A 25,000-nucleotide genomic window follows, 5' to 3' on the forward strand; every position below is an offset into this window, starting at 1 on the left:
GCTAGGTCTGCATACTGCACACACAAACATATCTACAAATATGATTGTATGCATGCTGCAGAGAGAAAAAAAGCTATTTCTTCCTTGTGAAATAAATGTATTAATAACCCCTGCATATAATAACATTATTTAAAAAAAACAAACTTTTTTATGCAAACAGACATTTATTCATACAATTTTTCAACTTGAAAATAAACTGACCCAAACAATTTTACAAGATACAGAGAATGGCTATAGGGTATGTAAATGCAAAGACTATCTGCTCAAAAGAAGTACTGAAACTTAGGCATGACCATGTTTTATACAGTGTATTACTTCATGACTTAATATGGGCCTTCAAATACTTTTCTTCAGTACTGTATTCTGATGGCTATTACCCGTGGAGACCATCAAAATGGAGTGCATATTTATAAACAAAAAATGTAACTATAATGCAAGTATTAGTAAGAAACAGAAGCAAACACAGCTCTACTGCACTGGTCTGTAAATGTGTACCGTACAATGTTTATACACTGAATGAGAAGTGGGACAGCCAAATCAAAACAAACATGTTTGCCAGGGCTTAATGAAAAAACACAACAGCCTTATCCATGGAATGTTTTTTAATTTAACAATGGAAACTTCTTCAGCTATGAGTGTGCAATGTGCATTGTAATTTACAAAAATATATGCAGTAGCCATGATGAAAATACTTTCATTTTAAATGTATAACCCATCCTCAGTAAGAAATTATAATAAATTCATGAAAAATGCAAAAGTTTCTCCTTGTTGGTTGCAAATGTGGTCAAAAAGTCTCCTGATTTGTTCTCGCCTCTTTGTCCATATGAAGATGCCTAAGGATTATGGGTTGCCACTAGGCAATAGACCAACTGGGTCATTTAAAGCATACCTATTACAGTCCCATTGGTACACCCCACTACTGCTTCCTCTGTCCATAATGGACATGATGGTTAGGGATGCAATAAAACTGTGGTTTTCCATCCATTCATTTACATTAGATTTTGAAGATAATCAGAAACATGCTTTGTTTTACCAAAGGCAGGAGCTTGTTTCAGAGGTGTATAATTTATTTCAGAAATATATCTGTTACATCAACAAGTCTTATTTATGCTGCAATGTAGGTTGAGGTCTCTTGATCACATATTGGATTATGTAAATATGCAGTAGATCAAGCAGGACTGAGCCATTAATAGCTTTACACATCAGGCATAGATCATCACTTAGCCTGTAGGAGCAGAAGAACAGAGGAGGAAGACAGGGCTTTAAGACGTTCTGGCTAACTTAAGAGTTCTTATTTGTTATTTTTTGGCAGGGAAACCCTTTGTGTTTTCCCCAAGCTGGGTTAGTTTCTCAGGCAGCTATATGCTGAACAGCCAAATGCATTCTAGTGTAGGTCTGACAAGGGATGAGTAGAGGAGGATGTTAACTTCTTTGGACTAGGAGTAGTTGCCCTTAGTAATGACCTATGTGAGGCAGAAGGCTTTCCTAATGACAGTGGAAACCTGGTGGCCAAATGATGGTTCATTACCCATAAAGAAGACCTAGGACTTTAATGACAATATCTTTTTAAGGGGGGTATCACTTATAAAACCAAAAAATGGAAAACAAAAGAAATGCAGCAACTTGGATAAAACCGCAGGACATTAAATAAACAGTTAATCACTTTTGTTCCCTTCAAATCTCGAAACGTCATCAAAACTGTGAAAGATTCACTCACTTTATGTAACAAATAAGATAATTAACAAGTAATTAATCACTCAGTTTGCAAATATCTGAAATATATGTTTAATTAAATTAGTGTGTATATCTGTATATAAAATGTTTTCTGAAAATATTCCCTAAATATCTTTGCAAGAATATTAATATCACAAAACATACTGAACAACATAAACCTAAAAAAACATTAAAGATTGTTCCTTGTCATCTGTAACAGACTAGATAAAGAAACCTTGTCATTTAAACCAGATGGGGTAGTAGCATCCAGCAACAATTGCCAATGCAATCTCATTGACTCCAACCACACTTCCCATTTACCACCCCTAATGGTTGGACTAACATTTTCCAGTATAAAAAATACAAATCTGTTAAAATTAGCACATTTATTAGAATGTTTGTACAATGCATTTATCTCACCCTTCTTCTTCATTGCACACACATGCTTGTAGACTTTTTTTCCTGAGGAAATTTAGACTTTTCCCTACATAAAATGTAGGACAAGGCACATATATAGCACAATACACCACACACAATATGGCAGTGAGGTCTTCCTTCACCCTTAGGTGCAATGACCCTGTGATAACAGGAAACAATAATCCAATCCCCCCCCCCCACTATAAACCTACACTGGGCACAACTTCCACATTTCTTCATTACTCTAACACTTCCCTGTGAACCACCATCCAGAACCCTCTCAAAAATCTGTTTTAAATTCATTCCCCTTTTGCAAACAATTTAATGTTTTTTCTCAAAGCACTCCTTTTAATCCCATAGGGTCAAATACCAAATCCCAGTACTTGGACTCCACAGATCATCTAGCCATTTAATTGTAATTACAAACCATGGCCATGCAAAGTTTTTTGTTGTTATACTTCCCCCAATTTGTTTTCAAAGTACCAGGTAACCTCTTCAGGGGTATATATATTTTGTTTACCTACTAACCAATATCTCATCCTTAGACTGCTCTATTAATTCTGTTTAGTACCACTATCAATAAACAAAGCTCCCAATACCTGAAAGTCACTCAAAAAGACTTGATCATTGGATACCAGGTGGAATAGATAAATCATCTAGCCTATTACTCTGCCAGCCTGGATATTTGCTCTTGTAATGTAGAAACTATTAGAAAATGTTTCCTCATGAAAAATTGTGGAGACATATGCACTTCTGTCCTTGTTTTTAACTATCATAACATCAAAACAACTAATTTTAGTATGACTAAACTCTTTTTTGACATGTTAAAAAAGGCTGAACTGTTTAATTAACCCAAAAAGTCATTAAGCTCCTCTGCAGAACCTTGCCAAATAAAAACCATGTCATCCAAACAACACTAGTAAGTAAGCATGTGGTGATAGTAGTCAGATTTAAAAATATATAGGATTTCCCACCATCACAATACAATGTTTGCAAAAACCAGGGTAGCCACAGCTCCAATAGCCACCTCTGTAATCTGTTTGTAATAGTCAGTTTCAAAATAAAACATAGTTGTTCAATAGAACTAATTCCATAAGTTGCACAGTAACCAAAATAATTGTTTGCAGTAAGTTGGTTCCCTTAAGCAATGCTTCCTGAAACCAATGCATTCTCAATTCATGTACGAACAATAAATCTTGGACATCCACAACAGCAAGAAATGTTGAATCTATATATTTAACCCTGCCTACTACAAATAAAAAAATGCCAGAGTCCCTCAGTACATTTATTTTGTCAGCGAAGAAATTCTTTAACATTGTAATAACATATTTTACTAAAGGTTCCATTATCAGTTGTCCTTTCACTACATAGAAAACAGAGGTAAACCAGAAGGTTCAAGTCAAGTCTGGTATACCACCTGTGACCCAGAGGGTGCCAGGGCTAGCAAAAAACAGAATACAAAGGATTAGTCCAAATAAAACTACTTTAGCTATCAGATCTGTGAGACTTTCTCTCTGATACCTTACCAGTGGGAGGAATAAAGATGCCTTACTAAAGTTTCTTATAGTTTATTCTGTTAAGTAGGTAGACAGACGAGCGTTCTTGTTCTAGTACATTACACTTAATAGGTCAGTTATTTAAAGGCAGTTACAGACAATGTTGGGAAGGTCAAGGGGAGTTGACTGAAGGAAAATCTGGGAGATGGAAAACAAGGAGCCAGTCCCAAGGCTTACAGGTTAGTCCTTTATTTGAATATTTCTGAAAGACCAGTGAGGGTTTACCATCTCAACAGCCTGTGGTACCTCATTCTTAGTGACAAGGTTTTTATTTTTATTTTTAACAAATGAACCATGCCAACACATCATGAGCTACCACTATAGAACTATATTTAAGAAAACACTTTCACCTAAACTTCATCAGTTCCATCTTAAAGAGTGACTTTATTAATCTGCTTATTAGCCTGTTTTGTAGCATATGTAATATGCTGCCACAATAGGAATCAAAGGAGGATCTAATGGAGATTTTTGATATTTAGGGATCTCAAAGATACTAGCTATGATGGGCCTGTCAACCCTCAAAATATTCAACAAAATCTTCATCAAAATAACTTTCCAAGCAAATGTCATATAATACTCCTTCCAATTTTTCCAATGTGCTCTTCATTAATGGAAACACTACTGAAATATGTTCCATCAGTCAAATGCTGCAACATTTTTGGACATACTATGCATATCCATAATGATACCACCACCCCTTTTTCAGGAATTACTTATGTGATAGGTGTGCAAGAGTTCCTGATTCCCAAACTGTACAGTGCTTTATTTTTTGATATTCTGTTTTAGACTGTGATTCCAACAGTGTGTGTTTATACATATTAGGCCCACTTGAACATCTAGGTTTGCAATCAAACTAGATTGACAATGATTCCAACATGATATATAGTGTCAAATGCTTTTGGTAGGTCAAGGTAAGCTGTTTGAATGGAGTTACCAACATCTAACAAGATCTAACTTTAGGCCCTCTTGAACAGGTTTCAAAGAATATAGGGACACTGTTTCTTGTTGATGAGAGCTGTTGATGCTATAATCCTATAGAGGTCAAGGTCTGTGGAGGGGCTACATTGTGAAAAGGGATACTACTACAGCTATACCCTAGACCTCTGGTATTGTATCCAGTGGACATAGTAACCAGAAAACAATCCAGTATGTTATTGAGACATATAGATTTTGAATGTTTAACCGCTTCCAGCACTTTTAGTATTTCTGGAGGGGGGGGGGGGTGTTGGTGGTACAAAGTGTACATTTTGCACAGGGAAATTTACAGGTAACATAGAAAAGTAGTTGGGGATGAATTTATCTGCTAGGATGTAGCTCTATTTTCAAAGTCTGAGAGGATAAGATCATCAGAGATAAGCTCTGTGCAATTCTTGGTATTTCTGAGGTTCATTAAGTGATTAAAGATGTCTTGTAGGTTACAAGTGTGATGTGTTCTCATGGGTAGATGCTTCTGAGTTTTGCACAGGCTGACATTTACATAGTACATTTTCAATGCCTCCTTTTTTAAGATGATTACCAAAACAGTAACATGGGAACAGCCTTCTTGAATATGGTTATTAATAAAAAGATTAATATGTGAGTCTCCATACTTTATGAGCACACAGCTAGTATGCTCAACAGGTACAAAATCACTTTCTCTGGGTCAACTGAACATATTCAGTGCTCTAAACAGTCACAAAATCTAAATTTTCATGCATTTAAATTAAAACCCATTCAGAATGAAAATTGTGCAGTAGAGAAACTTATAAGCCACACAGTACAAATAAAATCACATAATGGTTTTCGAGGACACTTTTTACTTCTTCTCCCACCTATTTATCAGACCTATAATGAAATATCACAACTCTGTAAATCAAAATGAAAAACTGTAAATAAAACATTAAGAAAACATTAAAATCCCATGCAGATCTTCATAGTCAACAATTCAAACCATCATTATTTGAAGGTGGGTTGCACCAATATGTAACCATAGCATTTGCAAAGTTGTACAGGCTTCCCCTATGACTTATTGAAATATATATGAAAAAGGTTAAGACCAAACAAAAATAACCAGCCATAACCATTGTAACAGAAAGAAAACAACTGGCCATATCCTCATTCAGATAAAAAGCGAAAAAAAAAGAAGTTGTGTCTTACCATAACATTCCATCTGTGTTGTTCATCTTCTTTCATTTATCACTGATGGATTTGGTTCCAGGCCCTCAGAACAAAGCTGGCCTTTTTACCAGGTTCATGCCAGCCAAATAACTCTTGAGCTAAGTTTCTACCCAGAATACCCTTCTCCCTGTTAAGTCAGATTGAGTTTGCTAGAGAAACAGAAGTAAAGCCGGGGCCACTTCTGTGCAAATACCCTAGGACACCACTTGGATCCAAAGCATCCCAAGGAGCCTTTGGAGGGGGGAGGAGGGTGGGAAGTGATGAATGAAAGCAGATGAACAACACAGATGGAACATTATGGTAAGACATAGCTTCTTTATCTGATGTTGTTAATCTTCTTTCCATTCATCACTGATGGGACAGAATCCCAAGCTACCTTGAGGTCCATGGGCGGCCCTTATGGAAGAACATTCCTGAGCACCACTGAACCAAAGGCAGCTCTCCCTCTAGAGACCAAGTCCAATTTGTAATGATTGATAAAGGTATGAGGATTAGCCCAAGTAGTTGCTGCACAGATGTCATACGTGGAAGCCCTGGAATGGAAAGCTACAGATGTTGCCATAGATCTAGTGGAGGGAGCTTTAACTTTTGGCATAGGTTTGTTATTGAGGGAATAGATGAAGCGTATGCAGTCCCTTAGCCATTTCAATAATGTAACCTTGGAAACAGCATCTCCCATTCTGCGCCCAGAAAAGGAGATGAAAAGCTGTTCAGCCTTATGGATAGGTTTAGTCCTGTCTAGGTAAAATCTCAGTTGTCTATGTACATCCAATGAGTGAAGGCAGTACTCTCCTCTATTGGAAAAATACAGAAAGAACACTGGTAGGTCAATGGTCTGATTAATGGAGAATTCAGAAACAACTTTGGGAAGGAAGGTGGATTTGTCCGAAGTGATACTCTGTCTTTATGGAAGACCAGATAGGACCTCTTGATACACAATGCCTGCAGCTCTGAGACCTTTCTGGCACATGTGATGGCTACCAAGAACAAAGATTTCCATAACAAAAACTTTAGGTCACACTTCAGTTTTTGACTCAAAAACCTTTTGAACCTGCTATGAAGAACTAAACCGAGGCTCCATGGTTCCACAGGCTGTCTGACAGGAGGTCTGATATGAGAGGTTCCCTTGAGGAAGGCCTTGCATAGACATAAACAGATAAGAGGGGTGCCAGCTATACCATTGTGGAAATAAGAAATTGCCGCTAGGTGTACCTGTACAGTAGAGGCAGAGGCTCCATTATCAAAAACTTAGCCAAGCATTGAAGTACAGCAGTTACTGGAGCCGAATAAAGGTCTAGCATGTTATCCTTAGACTAGATAGAGAACCTTTTCCATTTATCCTGATATAGTTTTCTGGTGGATGGTTTATGAGAGGCCAGCATGATGTCTCGAACAAGTGAGGAGAGTTTAGCTTGCTTGGCAACTAATGGAAGTGGAGAAACCAAGCTGTCAGCTTGAGACTGGACAGATTTGAGTGGCTCAACCCTTGGGGTTGAGTAATCAGATCTGGAAGAGGGTCCAGATTCCACAGCAGGTATACTAGGTGAGGCTGAAGGAAGGGGAACCAAACTTGTTAGGGCCAGAATGGAGCTATGAGGATCGCCTTGCATCTCAACTGAAGAGCTTTCTTTAGAAATTGTGGAATCAGGGGAATGGGAAGATAGGTGTAAAGAAGTCCCGTGGGCCAGTCATGGATTACAGCGTCCCTCGGGGACTCCCCCTCTGGGGGAAGATGGGCAAAATAGCTGTTGCACTTCTTGTTCAAAGGAGAGGCAAAAAGATTGCACCAAGGCTGGCCCCAATGGCTGAAGATTTCTGTCACCACTTCAGGGTTGAGGGGACACTCGTGAGGCAGGAGGATGCATCTGCTCAGTTTGTCTGCAATTACATTGGAGCTCCCCGGGATATGTATTGCTATCAGAAAGTGGTTGGAAGCTATCGCCCATTGCCAAATTCTCATGGCTTCTCGACATAAGGGGTAGGACATGGTTCCTCCTTGCTTGCTGACATATACCAGACCACTGACATATTGTCTGACTGAATTGCTATTGTCCCAGAAAGAAGAGCTGAATGAAAGGCCTGCAGCACTAACAGCACTGCTCTCAGTTCCAGAACACTGATATGCTGGTGGGCCTCTGATGTGGACCAAGTGCTTGGACTGTCTTCCTCTGGAAATGGCCCCCCCCCCCACCACCCGATCAGGGAAGCATCCATGGTCACAATGGCTCTAGGCTGAGGGGATTGAAATGGGTGACTTACTGTGTCTACCCTCATCCACCAAAGGAGGTCCTGTTTGCAGGAGTTGGTTATTCAAATCTGGTAACAGAAGGGGTGATAGTTGGGGAACCACTGACAAAGAAGGAGCCACTGCAGGATCTGCATATGTAGCTTCACTTGAAGCACTATTGGAATCAAAGCTGCCATAGAACCCAGGGCCTGAAGAACTTCCTTTGCTGAAACTTTTGTGTGACAGAATATCACTCAGAGCTGGAGTCTGTGATTTGGGAGTGATACTAGACAGGCCTGGGTACTGAACACTGCTCCAATTAGTTTATTTGTTCTGTAGGAGAAAGGTTTGATTTCTCCCAATGTATCATTATTCCCAAATATTTTGCCAGACAGAGTATAATGTAGTGCTGTTACCAAAAGATACTGTGTGGGGGCAGTGAGGTGCCAGTCATCCAAATATGGAAACACCCGGAATCCTTGTAGTCTCAAGTGAACTGTGACCACTGCCATGCATTTTGTGAACACTCTTGGGCTATAGAGAGACTGAACGGCAGGGCACAAAATTGATAATGACTGGCCCCTAGCCGGAAGCAAAGCAGACTCCTGGAGCATTTGTCCATCTTGATATGGTAATACACATCCCGGAGAACAATCAAGCACATCTAATCGTCTTCTCTCAAAAAGGGGAGAATGGACTGAACCGTGACCATCCGGAATTTGGTTTGGGTGACAAACTTGTTTAAGCTGCTGAGATCTAAAATGTGTCAGAAGTCCCCTGGTATTTTTTTGGCACCAAAAAGGATCCTGAGTAAAATTCGAATCCGCATTAGTCTGGTGGGATTGGTTGGATGATTCTTTTTTGAGACAGCTTTATTATCTCTGAAGCTGCTGCTTCCCTTTGACTGGGTGGAATGTCAGTAAGCTTTATCGGAAGATTTGGTTTTTAAATGAAAGGAGAATGTTGTAACCTCTGGTGATGATACTCTGCACACAACAATTGGTGGTAACAGACTGCCAGGCAGCCTGGTGCAGAGAGAAACGACCCCCGACTGCTTCCAGAGGTAAGCAATTGGGCTACTCCTCAGGAGCACTGGTTAAGGCTGTCCAGAGAAGGAGTCCCTGGAGCCTTGGTTATGAGGACACCCTCTGCCTCTGTAGGGGCATCTTCCAGAATTGTTACCCCCTCTGCCCCTGGGGGTATCATCAACACATGTGGCATGGAAAGGACCCAGAGATTTTTTTGTGCCACATTTTCCCACTCCTCTGATTCCTGGATTACAGGATTGGAAACCTGTAGGCCTATGGCAGACAGGGTCTTTCCATCTTGCTCACACCTGTCTAGCATGTCCTTCACTTTGGAGCCAAAAAGGGACGATGCTTCGATGGGATCATTCAAAAAGGAAGACTTGAAGGGGTCTGTGAGGTCACAAATGCACATCCAGGCATGGACGCCTCATGGCAATGTTAGAACCTGCTGCTCTGGTCACCCCTTTGGTCCCATGTGAAAGCAACCTCATACACAAGTTGGATCTCGATTCCAGGGTTGTGAGCTGCAAGGCCACTTTGTCCTTGACCTCATCAGACAAAGTACAGTTGTGTACACTTACCATAAATGTAGATGTTCAAGTGTATTCTCTGTTGCAGTCATCACATTTGGGTTATCTGCTTGCAGTAGCCCTCAGTCGGCCTGATTATCGAAGTCTTGGGTCCTGCATCAGTTGCTGTCTCATCTTCCATGACGTCAGGTAGTCAGGGGTATAAAGCAGCCGACGCCATTACATCAGTTTTTCTTGCCCAGGATGGCAGGTGCCCCCCTAATGGGAAGCAATGTAATATATATATGTAAGGTTATACCTCCAACAAAAAAGCAAATACACCAAAAAGCTTTTAAGCATAGTAAAGGAGAATAGAGGTACAGCCAAAAGAAGTCAGGGGGCTGGAGGGAGGGTAACCAGGACTGCAACAGTGAATACACTCTAACATCTACAATTATGGTAAGTGTACACCACTGTACTATGTTCTTCGTGTTTCACTGTTGCAGTCATCACATTTGGGTAAACTCCCAAAGCTAAGGATGGGAGGAGGAATTTAGATAGCATTAGGACCAGCTATAAAGCCCTACAAGACTGCAGTGGCAAAGCCAGCTATGGATTTAGAGAAAATTGGCAAATGGCAATGCTTGGTGAAAGTATGAACAGAACTCCAGCTAGCAGCTTCTAGGATGTCCCTGGTAGGGACACCTCTGAGAAAGGCTGTAGAGGTAGATGCAGCCCTGGATGAGTGTGGTCTTATCCCCTGTGGGATAGGTTTTCCATTGTGCATATAGCAGAAATGAATGCAATGGCCTACCCATTTAGAAATGGTTTGCTTTGAAATGGCCTTTCCCTCTGCCCCTGCAGCAAATGCCACCAGCAATTGTTCAGATTTCCTTTGAGGTTTAGTCCTGTTCAAGTAAAATCTAAGTTGTCTGTGCACAGGTGGTAATCCATTAACCCAAGAAAAGTAAATTGGGACCTGGGGACCCAAGTTGATTGATAGCAATCTCTCAAAAAAATTTGGCCACATGTTTTAGAAAAACATTTAAATATATATACATCTAATCATGAAAGATTCATCTAGCCTCTCAGATTAGGATCCTCATCTTTTACTTGAGTACTCATCAGGCCCATAGTTGATTACTTACAATGCCCCCTTTTGGGATACCTGCAGCAACCTGACACCTGCCAAAAACAAGGCCAACCAAGGCTCACAAGAGCAAAAGAGGATGCAGGCTTAAAAACTCAAAAAAAACTCTCTGGTTAAAACTGGCTGTTCATCTGTGCCTGTTCAATCTGTGTTATGTGCCAATAAAAGCCTGACCGGAATTAATGGACATGCTGCACCTCAGAAAAAAGAAATCCCATCGAATCATGCGCTTCGAGGGACTTAAACCTCAGCACTGAAATAAATAGGACATGACTGGAGGGGACAGATTCAACCCCAGAAGCTCCTCACTCCTGGAATAAAATCCCCAGTCAGGTTAGGGGGAGTCCCTCATTGACTCTCTTCAAGAGGAATCTTGATAGTGGATGGGAGATGTAGCCGAGTTGGGTTTATCACTGTTCTGTGTGTAGACAAGAGGCACATACAGTATCTCCTCGAAAAAAGCATAGCAAAATAAATTTAAAATGGGTGGCGAAAGCCATACACACTCTGGCTAGGCTTATAAATGCCCTAGGGCAGATAGCCTAGTATGAACCTATGAACCTATGAACATCTAAAGAGTGCAGTATCTGTTCCCCCTTGTTCTCTGGATTACAAAAGAAGGTTGGCAAATGAATGGACTGATTAAGAGCCACACTGGATACTATCTTGGGCATGAAGGAGGGATTGGTCCTGAGGGACACCCTGTCCACATGAAAGATGATGAAAGGCTCCACTGCCGTAAGGGCCTGTAATTCAGATACACTTCATGCTGAAGTGATTGCTAAAAGGAAGGCTGTTTTCCAAGAAAGGAATTTTAAATCTGCACTTGCAGCTTTCTGAAAAGGAGGGAGAGTAAGTTTTCCAATACAAATTTAAGGTCCCAGGCAGGAGTTGGGGCTCTCCTGGGTGGTCTTAAGTTTTTTGCCCCTATGAGGAACTTCTTGAGCAGTGGATGAGAGAAGAGGGGTGGCTCTGTGTTGAAATGAGCTGAAATGGCTGAGGCATGAATTTTGATGGAGGAAAAAGAAAGGCCCTTGTGAAGCATCTCAGTTACGTATTGAAGAATCTGAGGTAAATTGGCCGCTGCTGTGCCCATCCCTTGAGTTTGGTTCCAGGCACAGAATCTTTTCCATTTTTCAGCATAAGATTTTCTATTACTAGGCCTCCTTGCCTCCAAAATGACATCCAACACTTGTTTACTGAGGGATGGTAACGGAGAGGTTAGGTAATTAACCAGGCTGCCAGGTTCAGGGTTTGAAACTGAGGATGCAGAATCTGGCCCTCCTGCTGTAACAGCAGGGTAGGGGTCTGAGGCAGGTGCCATGGAGCCAGCAATGACGCACTGCACAAGAGGAGGTACCAGTGTTGGTGTGGCCAGTCTGGTGCAATCAGTATCATCCTTGGTTTGTCCTGTTTGATCTTTAGTAGTAGTATTTTGGAGAGGAGAGGCAGAGAAGGAAAGGCATAAACTTAGATTTTTCCACCTGAAGGGCAGGGCATCCACTTTCCAGGCTTGTTTGTGGGGAGTCCTTGGGCAGAATTTGTCCAACTGGTAGTTCTGGGGGGAGGCAAATAGGTCTATATCTGGGATCCCCCATTTGTTTATCAACATGTTGAAAGTCTTTGGTTCCAGTTTCCACTCGTGTGGGTCCATGTGATTTCTGTTTAATTCGTCTGCCAGTGTATTTAGTTTTCCTGGCAGGAATTGAGCCTGTAGATGTACTTGGCAGATCAAGGCTGTGTTCCACAAAGCCATGGCTAGTCTGCAGAGGGGGTATGAATGGGTACCCCCTGCTTGTTTATGTACCACATAACAGTGGTGTTGTCTGTCTTTACCATTAATTGTCCTGGAAGAATGTGGTCCTTGAAGGCTGTCAGAGCATTCTGCACAGCTAATATTTATTTTTGATTGATATGCAGGTGCATTTGACTTGGGTTCCATTTTCTCTGAATGCACTTCCCTGCCAGGTGAGCCCCCCATGCATAGTCTGATGCATCTGTGGTTAGGGTTTGGGTGGCAGGGGGTAGAGTGAATGGTAGTCCCCTGTTTTGGTGGCAGGCCTCAGCCCACCAAAGGAATTCTAATTTTAGGCAAGGTATGATAGGAGTCTTTGCTTCTAGATCCTGCGAATGTTGACACCATAGGCTTTTTAGATACCATTGCAGTTTCCTCATACGCAGACTTGCATATGGAATTAGGAGAATGCAGGAGGCCATGAACCCCAAGGCTTGCAGTATTTGCCTTGCAGATGGCCATTAGTTTGCAGTAAGTTGTCAAATGAATTTGTTTCTCTGGTGTGAGGAAAGCCATCTGGGAAGTTGTGTTTCAGCTTGCTCCCAGGAATATAATTTGTTGACAGGGTACAAGATGTGATTTCATTTCATTTATGGTGTACCCCAGACAAGTTAGTACCTTTTGTACAATTTCCAGATGATTCAAAAGTATGGCCTGGCTTTCTGCCTGAATTAGACAATCATCCAGGTACGGGTATATCTGAATATTTCTTTGCCTGCAAAATGCAATGACTGGAGCTAGGCACTTTGTGAATACCCTGGGTGCAGTAGATAAGCCAAAGGGCAGTGCAGAGAACTGACAGTGCATGTAGCCTGCTTTGAAGCATAGGAAACTTCTGCAAGATTCCCTGATTGGGATGTGTAGGTAGGCTCCTTTAAATCCAGTGTTGCCAACCAGGCATCCTTACCTAGCAAAGGAAGCAACTGGTGAATAGTTAGCATCTTGAATCTTGGGATCACCAAAAAGGTGTTTAGAATAGAAAGGTCCAGGATAGGACATCATGAGTTGTCTTTTCTGGGTACCAGGAAAAGTCTTGAGTAGAAACCTTGTCCCTTTTCCTCTTCTGGTACAGTTTGAATAGCCCTTATGCTTAAGAGAGAGAGTATTTGCTTTTGAGCCTCTGCCCACTGATTTGGGGGTAGATCTGGCCAACCGTTTGGGGTTGGTAATGTATGGAAGTGAAATTTGTATCCTTGGGAAACTATATTTAAAACCCATTTATCCTGGGTAATGAGTTCCCAGTTTTTTGCCAGCAGAGGAATCTTTCCCCCTAAAGGAGCAGTCAGTTGAGAAGTGCTTGGAAGTTTTAAAGTTAAGTCATTGAGACAGCTTACCATAGGGGGGAGTCTTACTACTCCCTGATTTGGAAGTGGGAGCTCCCCACTGCTTAGTTCTGTGCGTATCCTGGGGCTGAAGCCTGGGTGTTCTGCTGATTCTGGGTTTGGACTGAGAAGGCCTGGAAGTGTCAGGAAAGGACCAATTCGTAGAGGGCTAATGCCTACTAAATCTCGGAGGCTGTACTTGTAGGAAATCTTTACCAGTTTGCATAGATTTAGCTTTTTTCTCCATCTTTTTAAGTACTTCTTCAGCTTTATTGCCAAACAGGTGGTCCTGATTTAAAGCAGCATCCAACAATTTAGCTTTAACATGGTCTGGCAAGGATTGGTCCTTAAGCCAAACATGCCTTGTAAGTACAGACCCAGTGACACCAGCCCTGCAAGATGCCTCTAGTGAATCAAAACCACATTGCAAAGTATGTTTTCCAACTAGTTCAGCAGAATGCATTAAATCCTGTAAATCCTTATTTTCAGCACAGTCAGGCATCAACATCATTTTTTGTTTAAGCAATCCAATAATACGCTGCTGATACTTTAACAAATGAAACTAGCAGTTTAGGCCATAATGGCCAAGGTTGCAAAAGTGTATACCTTCTTACCTTATCTATCCAGCGCCCTGGAATCTCTATCAGAGGGTGTAGGATTTTTGGCAGTAGTAGCCTTAATGCCCTTGGGTCCCTGTGAAATAGTCTCAGGATCTGCAGTAAGATTTTTGAAAAGGAACTTGTAAGAGTCAGGAATCCTGTAATATCTATCAGATTTTCTGGGAGCAGGAGGTAAAGAGTCAGGGGCCAAGCTAGATTCCGAGAAGGCATCATCAACAATGTCTAGTACAGGAGGGATAGCTAGAGGCCGGTGTTGAGGCAGAAGTAAGAAATCCCTAAGCATCTTTTTAGAATCAGAGTAATCCTGGCTTTCCCAGCAAAAATGCTCCCTAAGAGTATGCAAGGTTTCACCAAAAGAGAAATCCTCTGGGGGGAAGCAGAGAGAATAGAGTCATCTGCATCAGAATCCTCATAGGTAGATAAGGATAAATCCTGGTCATCAGAGGAAACAGAAATTTCAGAATCCTGATCAGAAGTATTATAAGCAAATTCAGTCTTAGGTCTCTTAGAGGGGGAAGGTTGGCCTCCCCTGATTAAAGTAATAAGGTCTTCAGCCATTCTTATCATTTGTTTTTTAGGCATAGAGGCCTGACCATGTAGTCTGGGCATTGGTTTTCTAGGCATGGTTCGAGTTTTAGGCCTTGAAGAGGATGATGGCATCGGTTTAATATGCAAGTCAGTAGGCCTGAATACAACCTCAGAAGCCGGTGCCTGCACAGCGGCTCTGGACCCATCCAAGGTAGAGACATCCGCAGGTTCCACAGTTGAAGCATCTTGCGGCATACCGGACTCCGAATGGGTCTCAGTAGAGGCCTACGAATCTGAAGTAGCGGGTATCAGGGGCTGCGAAAGTGCCTCACTGAGTACCGGCGAACTGGCATATAGCTTAGGAGAAGCGTCGTCGGCAGCTTTGGACCTAGGTGACCTGTCTCTGTCTTTATCTTTGCGTTTTTTTGGAATGCTGGTAGTTGGGTGGCTTACAGAAGGCATATCTGGATAATTGAATCAAGTACCAAAATATTTATAAGCGTAAATATACCGACGATGAATAGTTTGTTGTTTAAATAAGGCACAAAACCGACAGCAAGGTACATCATGGTCTGGGCCTAGGCAAGGAATACAGTACGAATGAAAATCTTTGTGAGGTATTTGCTTTCCACAAGAAATACAATTATTGACTTTTACTGACATCGGTTTAGAGCAAGAAAAAGTTTCCCCAATAGGGTACTTAGCTTTAGTTGAAGACTTTGGTTCTGAAACTCGAAAACGAAAATTTCAGGAGTCGGACGACTGGCACTTGCAAACTTCTGCTTCGAGTACCGCACGCCAAGAAAGACTGATGTAATGGCATTGGCTGCATGCTTTATACCCCTGACTACCTGACGTCACAGAAGATGAGACAGCAACCGACGCTGGACCCAAGACTTTGATAATCAGGCCGACTGAGGGCTACTGCAAGCAGATAACCCAAATGTGATGACTGCAACAGTGAAACACGAAGAACATCTGTCCTGCGTGTGTCCCAGAAAGTTCAGAGATCAAGTCCCTCTGGAGCCTCATAAAATATGCCAAACAGTTCAGGGACCATATAGTAAAGGTCCCTGATGCAAAAACTCGCTTCCCAAGGCTGTCCACCGCCCGGGACTCTGTGTTGGGTGGGTGGACAGTGGGACTTTCTTCAGCCAAGTCCTTTTTCGTGGCCGCCGCCATCACCATAGCATCGACTGGTAACCCTTTGGACCAATGCGGGTTCTCCTCTGGAGGGGAAAGAATTTTGTCAGGTCTCCGAGGGATCGCCTCAAAGGAATCAGGGTTCTTAAAAGCATGCTGCACAATGAGCTGGATGAGCTCATCAGCAGGTGGGGTCACCCAAGAGGTAGAAGGCTGGGCACAAAAAGTCTGCAGGAACACAGACTCCTCAGATGAAGGGTTAGTGGGCTTCCAGTCACCTCTCTGTTTTAGCATTTACAGGATATCTCTGAAGGAGGCATCATCAGGAGGTGACCGAGGGGATCCTTCACCATAATCATAATCCATGTCCTCCTTTAAGAACACCTCGAGTGAGTCCACGTGTTTCCTCTTGCATGTCTTCTTTCGAGGGGGCTCCTCAGTGGGGGTCTCTTAGGAGGACTCAGAAGAGCAGGTAGCCTGAACAGGGGTGTTCTGAGGCTTCTCTGTCCGGTGTCCTAGGGGGTGGTCTGTCGCAGCTGTAGCTCAGGGGTGAAAACTGGGGTTCCAACATCAAAGGAGTGCTTTCAGAAGCAAGAGCCCTGTCCACCACATGAAAAGCAAGTCTGCCCAAAGAGGGATGGGAGCCCGGAACTGAGAAAGACATCCTCGGGACCGGGGTCACACCCTGCTCCAATGAACCCACCCCCATGGATGGAGCCTCAAGCAGGATCGGTGTGGAAGTGGCTACTGGCACTGAGGATGGAACAGAGGAGAAAGACTCCATGCCCTGGGTCGAAGCACCCACCCCCCAATCCCCAGATTGAGGAAGGACTGGTTTAGCAGGAACAAAAGACCAAAGGGATGGACTCAGAGCCGGAGTGAGGTGCACTATAGGTGCCGAGGTAATGGGTTCCGAGAAGGATGTTGGAGTAGAAGGTTTCGGAACTGAAATGGTTGAAGGAGGAGTATAAGACATAGTCAGTGGAGGAAACCAACCAAAGTCCTGCAGGCGGATGGGTCTTAGAAAGTGTGTGTATCCTCCTGGCTGCCAAAAGCTGGTCCACAAGATGCACCACATCGTCTTCCGACAGGCTCTTAGTGGATCTAGTGGATACTCTAGAGTGGGAGTCAGGACATTCAATGAATGGGCTATACACCTGGCCCAGAAATGGATATATGAAAGGGGAGTATTGGGTCTGTGGTGCAAGGTCTTCCAGCACCGATGTGTCAAATTTTGAGACCAGGAGTAATGGGGTCAAATCAAGTTTTGTCAGTAAAACGCTTAGTGCCAAAGTGGCACTTGGAGCCAAAACGGTCTGTTCCAAAATTGTAACTGACGAAGTTAGCAAAGGTGTGCCCTGAGCCGAAGTAGCCACAGGTGCCAAAGTTGAAATAGGCGTGGTGGATTCTATAATCTGTGCTGGAGGCAGGACCGGTGCCAAAACTGGCACCGGTATAAAAGGTTTTAAGATGCTCAGAGCCAAGGAAGACGGAGCCGTAGAGGCAGATTTATGCTCTGAAGACAACTTTGGGACCTTTGATTTGACAAGCTTAACCTGATCACCCGATGGTGAGGAGGGAACCAAGTGGGACCTCTTTTTGTCTTTAGTAGGAGGGGTTGAGACCTCCATCACAGAAATGGCCTCTGAAAGGGAAACTTAAGTAACCCTTTCAGTATTAGTTTATTTTTGTGCTCATTAAGAGTGCATTGACTGAAACTCTGACAAATGTCACAAGGAGGCTGCACCGAAAGTGTGCCACCCCAGACAGTATACATAATCATCGTGAGAATCACTATTAGGTAACTTGCCATTACATGAAGCACAATGCTTAAAACCTGAAGTACCTTTCTTATCCGACATCTTGATAGAGAGACGCCACAGGTCAGCAGTATAACCAGTCAGGACAAATAAGTCAAACACTGTTCAAAAAAGTCACAATTGTACCAGTACAGTGATATGTAAGAGAGAAAACAGAAACACCTTACTAAAAACCAGTCCTGACAGGCTACACAGGAAAGAAAAATTCTAACTGTGGTATTGAAGGAATACCACAAGGGTAAGAGAGGAAAGGTTCTGCCAACAATGGTACTTGAAAGTTTACCAATGGTAACACCGGGTAGAGAATAGAAGGGAAAAAACAAGGTCTGTCAGAAGAAAACAGACTAGAAATACTATTTGCTTGATAAAAAATGAAGATCTCAAAAGTTTTCCACACAAATATCAAATAAAGTTCCCCTTAGCTGAGAGCGTGGATGAAACGCAGTTTTATGGCTATGTAGCAAACGAGATCTGCAGTAACAGGAAGAAGGGTATTCTGCATAAAAACATAGCTCGAGAGTTTTTTGGCTGGTGCAAAATTGGTAAAAAGGCTGACTCGGTTCCGAGGGCTTGGAACCAAACCCATCAGTGATGAATGGAACGAAGATTAACACCATCAGATTAAACCTTTTTCTGCAGGGGCACCCGCCATTATAGGTTTCATAGGTTAGTACTAAGCTAACTGCCCTTGCAAGCCATTTTAAGCTTAGCCAATTATCCTTGGAGAGAACTCAACCCTGCACCTTTTGTAGTAGGCAAAACACCTAACCATAGAGACACCTCCCAACCTTAGGACACATTCTTCTCCAAACATGTATATGCTAACTTTATAGTCATATAAACATAAATGAGACAGGAAACCTTACAAATGAAAAGGAATAATTTCTATGAAAAACAGCAATCATGGATTTCAGCTTCAGTTGAACTCAACAAATAGCATCCAGTTTAAGATTGCTGCAGCTAAGGAAAACTATTACAAAGACATATAGAAAAAAGACAAGTGAAAAAGAAAAAAAAATGGAACTCGTTTCATCTTTTCTACAGTTTTGCAGCCTCAGAGATAGCATTAAAGCACCTGCAATAAACTAACCCCAACCATCCTGAGACAGTTACAATAAGAAAAGTTACATTTCACATCCAAGAAATTTAGGCTATTGATAACAAATCGAATAACCATATACATCAATCCCTTATTGTTCAGTTCACTTTATCATTAAACATTCTCCTACTGCTCAACTCAGCGTTCATGTGAAGCCAGACTCTAGCACAAGCACAGAAAGAATGATTTAACAATGAATCTGCTAGTGCTTCATATAATGCCACTTTTTGCTAAACTAATGTCATTTTTCATTAAATGAATTTGAATATGTAAGAAGAGATTATAAATTTAGTCAAAATGTAGTTAATGTCATAAATTATTAAAAGGTTAAAGGCATTGCGTAGAGCTTGAAATGAAAGCTGGAACTTATACAAATATTGCAGGTGCAGCTTTCTATTTTTTCAGCTTATACAACTGTTCTAATGAATCTCCATATGTGAATTTAACTTTGAATATATTAATTATGCTATTACTACACACAGCTATATCCAAATGTCAGGAGATAAGTTCCATAGTAGCTTTCTTTTATTTAGATATTGCTAGAAACTTTCAGGAATTAGAGAAAATAATTCTTCCTTGTGGTGTGCCAGTGTCAATGTCCAGTATCCTATCCTCTTACAGCTGAATTAGAATACATACTAGTATTTACTGCAGTCTTGTACTGAGATATTTTAATGGAATAAAGTACTCTGATGTTGGCATTTTCCTGTTGGTTTGGTTTGAGGAAAAATTGTTTGACTCATCTTGTCAATATTTCCTTTCAGAAATCATGCAGAAACCATTTGTGTGCTTAACCACTGAGTAAATGTTACTTCTCATGCATGTAATGTGTTAGCTAAAACCCCAGATTACAGTTTGGTGATGTGAGGTACAGGCATAAAGTTCAGACTCATATCCAGGTAACCTGAGTTTGATTTGTGTCTCTGGAGATGGAAGACCTAGGAATGGGAGCTGGGGAGGGAGACTGAGTAGCTGATGCTGGCTTACTCCTTCTGAAGGGATGGGGGTACATTCAGATTGGCTGTCTACCACTTCATAGGCAGAGGCTTGCATGACAATGAAATTAGCTAATACTAAAGATGTGAGTCTGGCAATGTTCAGACATTAATGGTAGTTTTTAAAGGCATATGTATCACAGCATGCTTCTGCATGGACAAGGCATAGTGCACCTCCATGGCAATAATGATGCTTGCCTCAACAAATCAGGAGCAGGTGTAAGGCATACACAGAAAAAGCACCCATAGCCCTCACTCTGGATGACATAAGTTGTTGAGAGGACATTTGTTCCATATAGGTCACTGGCCCAGCCTGGGCTGAGTTAAATTCCATTCTGAAGCACATGTACAAACAGGCATAAACATAGGAATGTGAAGCTACAGTCTCAGACCACTGGGATGAGGGTGCTGTCTCCAAGCAGCATGTAGTTGAGTGGGCATAGATAGAGGCACAAATGCCCCCATGACTGCCTGCATGGCAAGCCTTTTGAATCAACTCTTGCATGTATGGTGTGTGGGATGAGCCCTCCAACAATAACAATGAATAGGATCAAGTTCTATAACAGGAAGACACAATGGTCTTCGACTACAAAATACAGAGGGATAAAGACACAGAAAAAAGTCCAGAATTGCAATAACCAAGACACGGGGGAACTATAGATCCCACAATTTAACCAGTTAAATGCGTTCATCTTTTTATCATACAAGACAAAAGTGAACATCATGGAAACACTTAAATAAGTTGTTACTCAAACCCATGTGATAAAATACCTCTAATAAAAACACTTCTAAGCTCTAATGCAAAATACATTAAAATACTTTCCAAAGTTTACCAATTATTAAAATATTAAACTTTTAAGACAACAAATTTTTTTCAGATGTGTATTTTTGTCAGATTGACATATAGCAAGCTGCTTGTTAGACAACCACTGCTGTCCTCCTTTTAGAAATGCCACCAAAATATTATGGTCTTATGTATCCACAAGTCAATGATTTTAAATGGTCAGCATGTCTTATAGTGACAGGTGATGGGCAGTAAAAGACAAAATACAAGGCACTGAATGTAAGTGCAGCATCCAAAGGAACAGCAGATAAGATTACTACAACTACAAAACTACAACCAGTAACACAGAACTAAGTCATTACCTTAAAGGCCTCCTTCCGGATGTCTTTAGAATTGTTTTCTTTCCAAGGCAAGTTTGGTTCTTTAAAGGTGTCTGGTCTTAAGCTTTCTCCATATAGATCCAAGTAGATAAAAGTGTAGTCTCCATTGGTTAGTCCTTGTTTGTGTGCTAGATCCATGATGTTGTAGAGAATATCCAAAGGCAGACATATGTATACAACTGGGATAAATAGAGAGACAGAGAGAAAAAAACAAAACAGAGAAATGTTAAAATAAAAGAAGTAAATAAATTCTTATTTTGATAATAAGACTAAGTTTTCTCATATAATGAAGAGCAGGAAATAAGTAAATAAACATATCACCAGCTTATTACTGCATTATTTTTGTTGTTTGCCTGTCTGTAATGACTGTAGCTGATGAATACATTTGTCACTGCAAAACCTATAGTTTTATTACGGTGACAGCTGAAACTACCACAACTGGCAATCTGTTACATAACAGATGACCTACAATAAAAGGCAAGAAGATGTGCCTTGACAATAAACACAGATGCGAACAAATGCATACAGACAGGCACACACATACACAATTGGTTATGCTCATCCACCATAGATTCTATAATCATGCATATATACTCATAAATGGTTGTAATTCAAAAGGTTGAATACTATTTTTTTTTTATTTTTAATATTTATTTACTGGGAAAGTCCGACTTGGACTGAAGCCAATTTTCAGCAGAGGCCTGGGGAGAAACGCTCTAGACGCATGTTTTTGTGATGTGGGAGGAAATCAGAGCACCCGGAAGAAACCCACACAAATGCAGGGAGGACATGCAGACTCCACACAGAAGGCACTCTAGCCAAAAATCGAACCGGAGAACCTCTTGCTGTGAGGTGACAACGCTACTGCTGCAGCACTGTGTCATCCAACTTGATTCAATTTGATTGAAAAGTTTTGTAAAAGGAGAATATTTACAAATGCAGAAATAATTGAAATGTTCATTTGTATGAATCACATATACTTAAATTTAGTATTATATTGTGTAGGTAAGTAGGAGTGTGCAGGAAAAACATTGCTTGAACTATAAAGTGGTGTTTGGGAAGATGTGCAAGACTTTGCTATGGTAGATGATCTGTATTTGCAAGTGTTCTCAGCTTATGGTTAGAGTAATGGTCAGGTAAGTGGATAGATTCAGTGTTGTGCATGTTTAGTGTTGTGTGTCCTTTTGTCTTCTGAAGTGGTGCTGTTAGGGAACAGGTTTTAGCAATGCGATGATATATGGAGTTAGGGTTAGGGTAAACACATATGGTTAAGATGATACAGCAGAGTTTACTGACAAAGAGCTTTTTTAGTGAGAGAGAGGTATTCAATGTTCAGTGTTTCATACTTAGTAATCATTCAAGGGTTTGTAATTTTCTCTTTTTCTACCATTTCAGGTTCTCTCTTTCGAGTGCTCAACCTTTTGTGTTAGAATCATATATAGATATATAAATAGTTGTATGCTGCCAAGCATGCATCATTATATGTAATAAAATCACAAAACCACTACATCAGCATTCACTCAACTGACCATAAATGGTAAAACTCAATTTATTTATTTTTGTTTATTGGGGTAGTGCACTGATCAATATTGACCAATTTCGGGCTCAGCCTGGGTGAAATACAAAACATTTCAAACTAAAACTACAGAAATGTAAGCAATAACATAATAGTTTGAACTAATTACACAGAAAAACTGTGCATATATGCATTCCAGTGAATAAGCATTGCACGATGAACAATCAAGCCATGTGTAATGTCCAATACGCACATTGGTTGTTAAAGTAGGTCAATCTTCAGTGAATTTTGAGAGAGAAGAAGAGACTCAGTTAGGTGATATGTCCTATGTTGAAGCATGAATATTTGGCTTGGATGAAGAAATGCTTTTTGAGTTGAATTCTGAAATTGGAATAAGTGTTGGATTTCCATGATGTTGATGGAGAGAGCTTGCCAAAGATTAGGTGCTTAACAAGAGAAAGCACATCTGTTACTGTTGAGTTTAGTTATAGAAGAAATGAGAGTTGGTGTGGCTCGTGAGTAATGTCTCAGGTTGTATAAGGAAGTTTTTTTCTTGGAAGTCTAACTGCAAGAGGAGTAATTGTGAGGAGATGGAGTAGTTTGCAGAGTTGGGATCTTAAAATCAGACATTTGTTTTATAGATAGCCATTTGGCTTTTTCTAGAGTTAAACAGTGATGCTCACAAAGAGGTGGGTTTGTAATGAATCTGCAGATACTGTTAGAGATACTCTGAAGTGTGCCAATGTTTTTCTTGGAGGCAGAACCAAAAATCGGGAGCCCACATTCAAGATGAGAAAGAAGAACTCCTTTGTCAATGGCTACTCTGGCTGGTTATGAAATCAACTGAACAAAAGAAAGAAACATTTTATGCATGATTTTTATGCCACATTTTATGCCACATAACACAAGCACTCAGGTCACTCCACAGCAAGTACAAGTATGACTCAGTCATTGTCCATGCCGGTGTGAACGACCTGAGACATACCTCCCTGGACTACATGAAAAGAGACATAGAGGAGCTCTCAGATTATGTAGCCCAGGCCGGTATGACCCTGACCCTGAGCAGTATCCTACTCTCACCAAGAATGATGCCACAATACAGAGACAAAATGATCAGCTTTAATAATTGGCTTAATTACTGGTGTCATTCTAAGGGGATCAATGTCTGTCTGCCTGGGATGACATGCTTGACAAGCCATGCTGCCATGAGGACAGCTTGCACCTGTCACCCTGGGCTTCGGATATTGGCAAAGGCTCTTGCCACCCCATAGTGCCTTTTTAGGCAAGGCTCAAATGATAAACCTACCGCCTAGAAAACAAAAATGGAGAAAAACTAAGGGTAATACTGCTCAATGCCAGAAGTCTAAACCTCAAGATGCACCCTCGAAGCCCTCCTCAGTATGGAGAACATCGATGTCTGTGCTGTGACTGAAACCTGGTTCAAGGCTCCTGAGAGCACCCCAGCACTATCAGGTTATACCTCATAGCATGCGTTCGCCCCAAAATCGGACCAAACCACAAAGGAGGGAGTATCCATATTCATAAAGGATACCCACACCTCCAGGTTAGTGGCAAGCATCGGAGACCATCCAGGTTCAATTAACCATAGGTAAAACTGTCCTACAGTTTGTAACATGCTACAGACCACCTTCTCAAACTCAGGAAACCCACACAGCCTTCCTGAAGACACTGGAGAGTATGAATGTCTCTCCAAACACCATCATATTGGGTGACTTCAACTACCCAAGCATAGACTGGGAACATTACTCAAGCCCCAACACCCTAGCCCAAAGGTTCCTTGAGTTCATAAACTCAAATGCTATGGAACAACTAGTCACCATTCCCACAAGAGGAGAAAATATACTAGACCTGATCATCACAAACATGGGGACAAAATGCTCCACACCAGAAGTATATCCCTCATTGGTGAGATCAGACCATAAATTAATCTCACTGGAGATCCACATCCCGCCCCACCCCAGCAAAAGACTACAGTGAAGAACTTCTCAAAAGCAAACTTCACACTTCTTAAGACTGGAGTGGTATCCTTCAAGGCCCCGAGCCAGTGGAAACCACAACCCACGCTGCTGAAACCCTTACAAATGCCTTCTCGAGCACCTCCAGGAATGTATGGATCAAGCAATCCCTAATAAAATCAAGACCCTTTCCACCAAAGGCAGGCCGGTCTGGTGGACTCAGCCATAAACAAACTCTACAACAAGAGGAGAAAGCTACTACATG

The 25,000-nt window shown here is 41.5% G+C and overlaps 1 protein-coding gene across 1 annotated transcript in view; it reads right to left on the reverse strand.

The window, feature by feature from the left end:
* The window catches only part of NPR2 (natriuretic peptide receptor 2), a 2,072,492-nt gene that overhangs the window by 1,651,251 nt on the left and 396,241 nt on the right, over positions 1 to 25,000 (reverse strand). Inside the window, exon 2 of the mRNA XM_044078984.1 lies at positions 21,226 to 21,422. Coding sequence (XP_043934919.1) covers positions 21,226 to 21,422 — 197 coding nt within the window. The remainder of the gene's footprint in view (positions 1 to 21,225; positions 21,423 to 25,000) is intronic.

The sequence above is a fragment of the Protopterus annectens genome, chromosome 1.part1, assembly GCF_019279795.1.
Source record: "Protopterus annectens isolate FY-2018-M chromosome 1.part1, PAN1.0, whole genome shotgun sequence".
In the NCBI taxonomy this organism is placed as follows: domain Eukaryota; kingdom Metazoa; phylum Chordata; order Ceratodontiformes; family Protopteridae; genus Protopterus; species Protopterus annectens.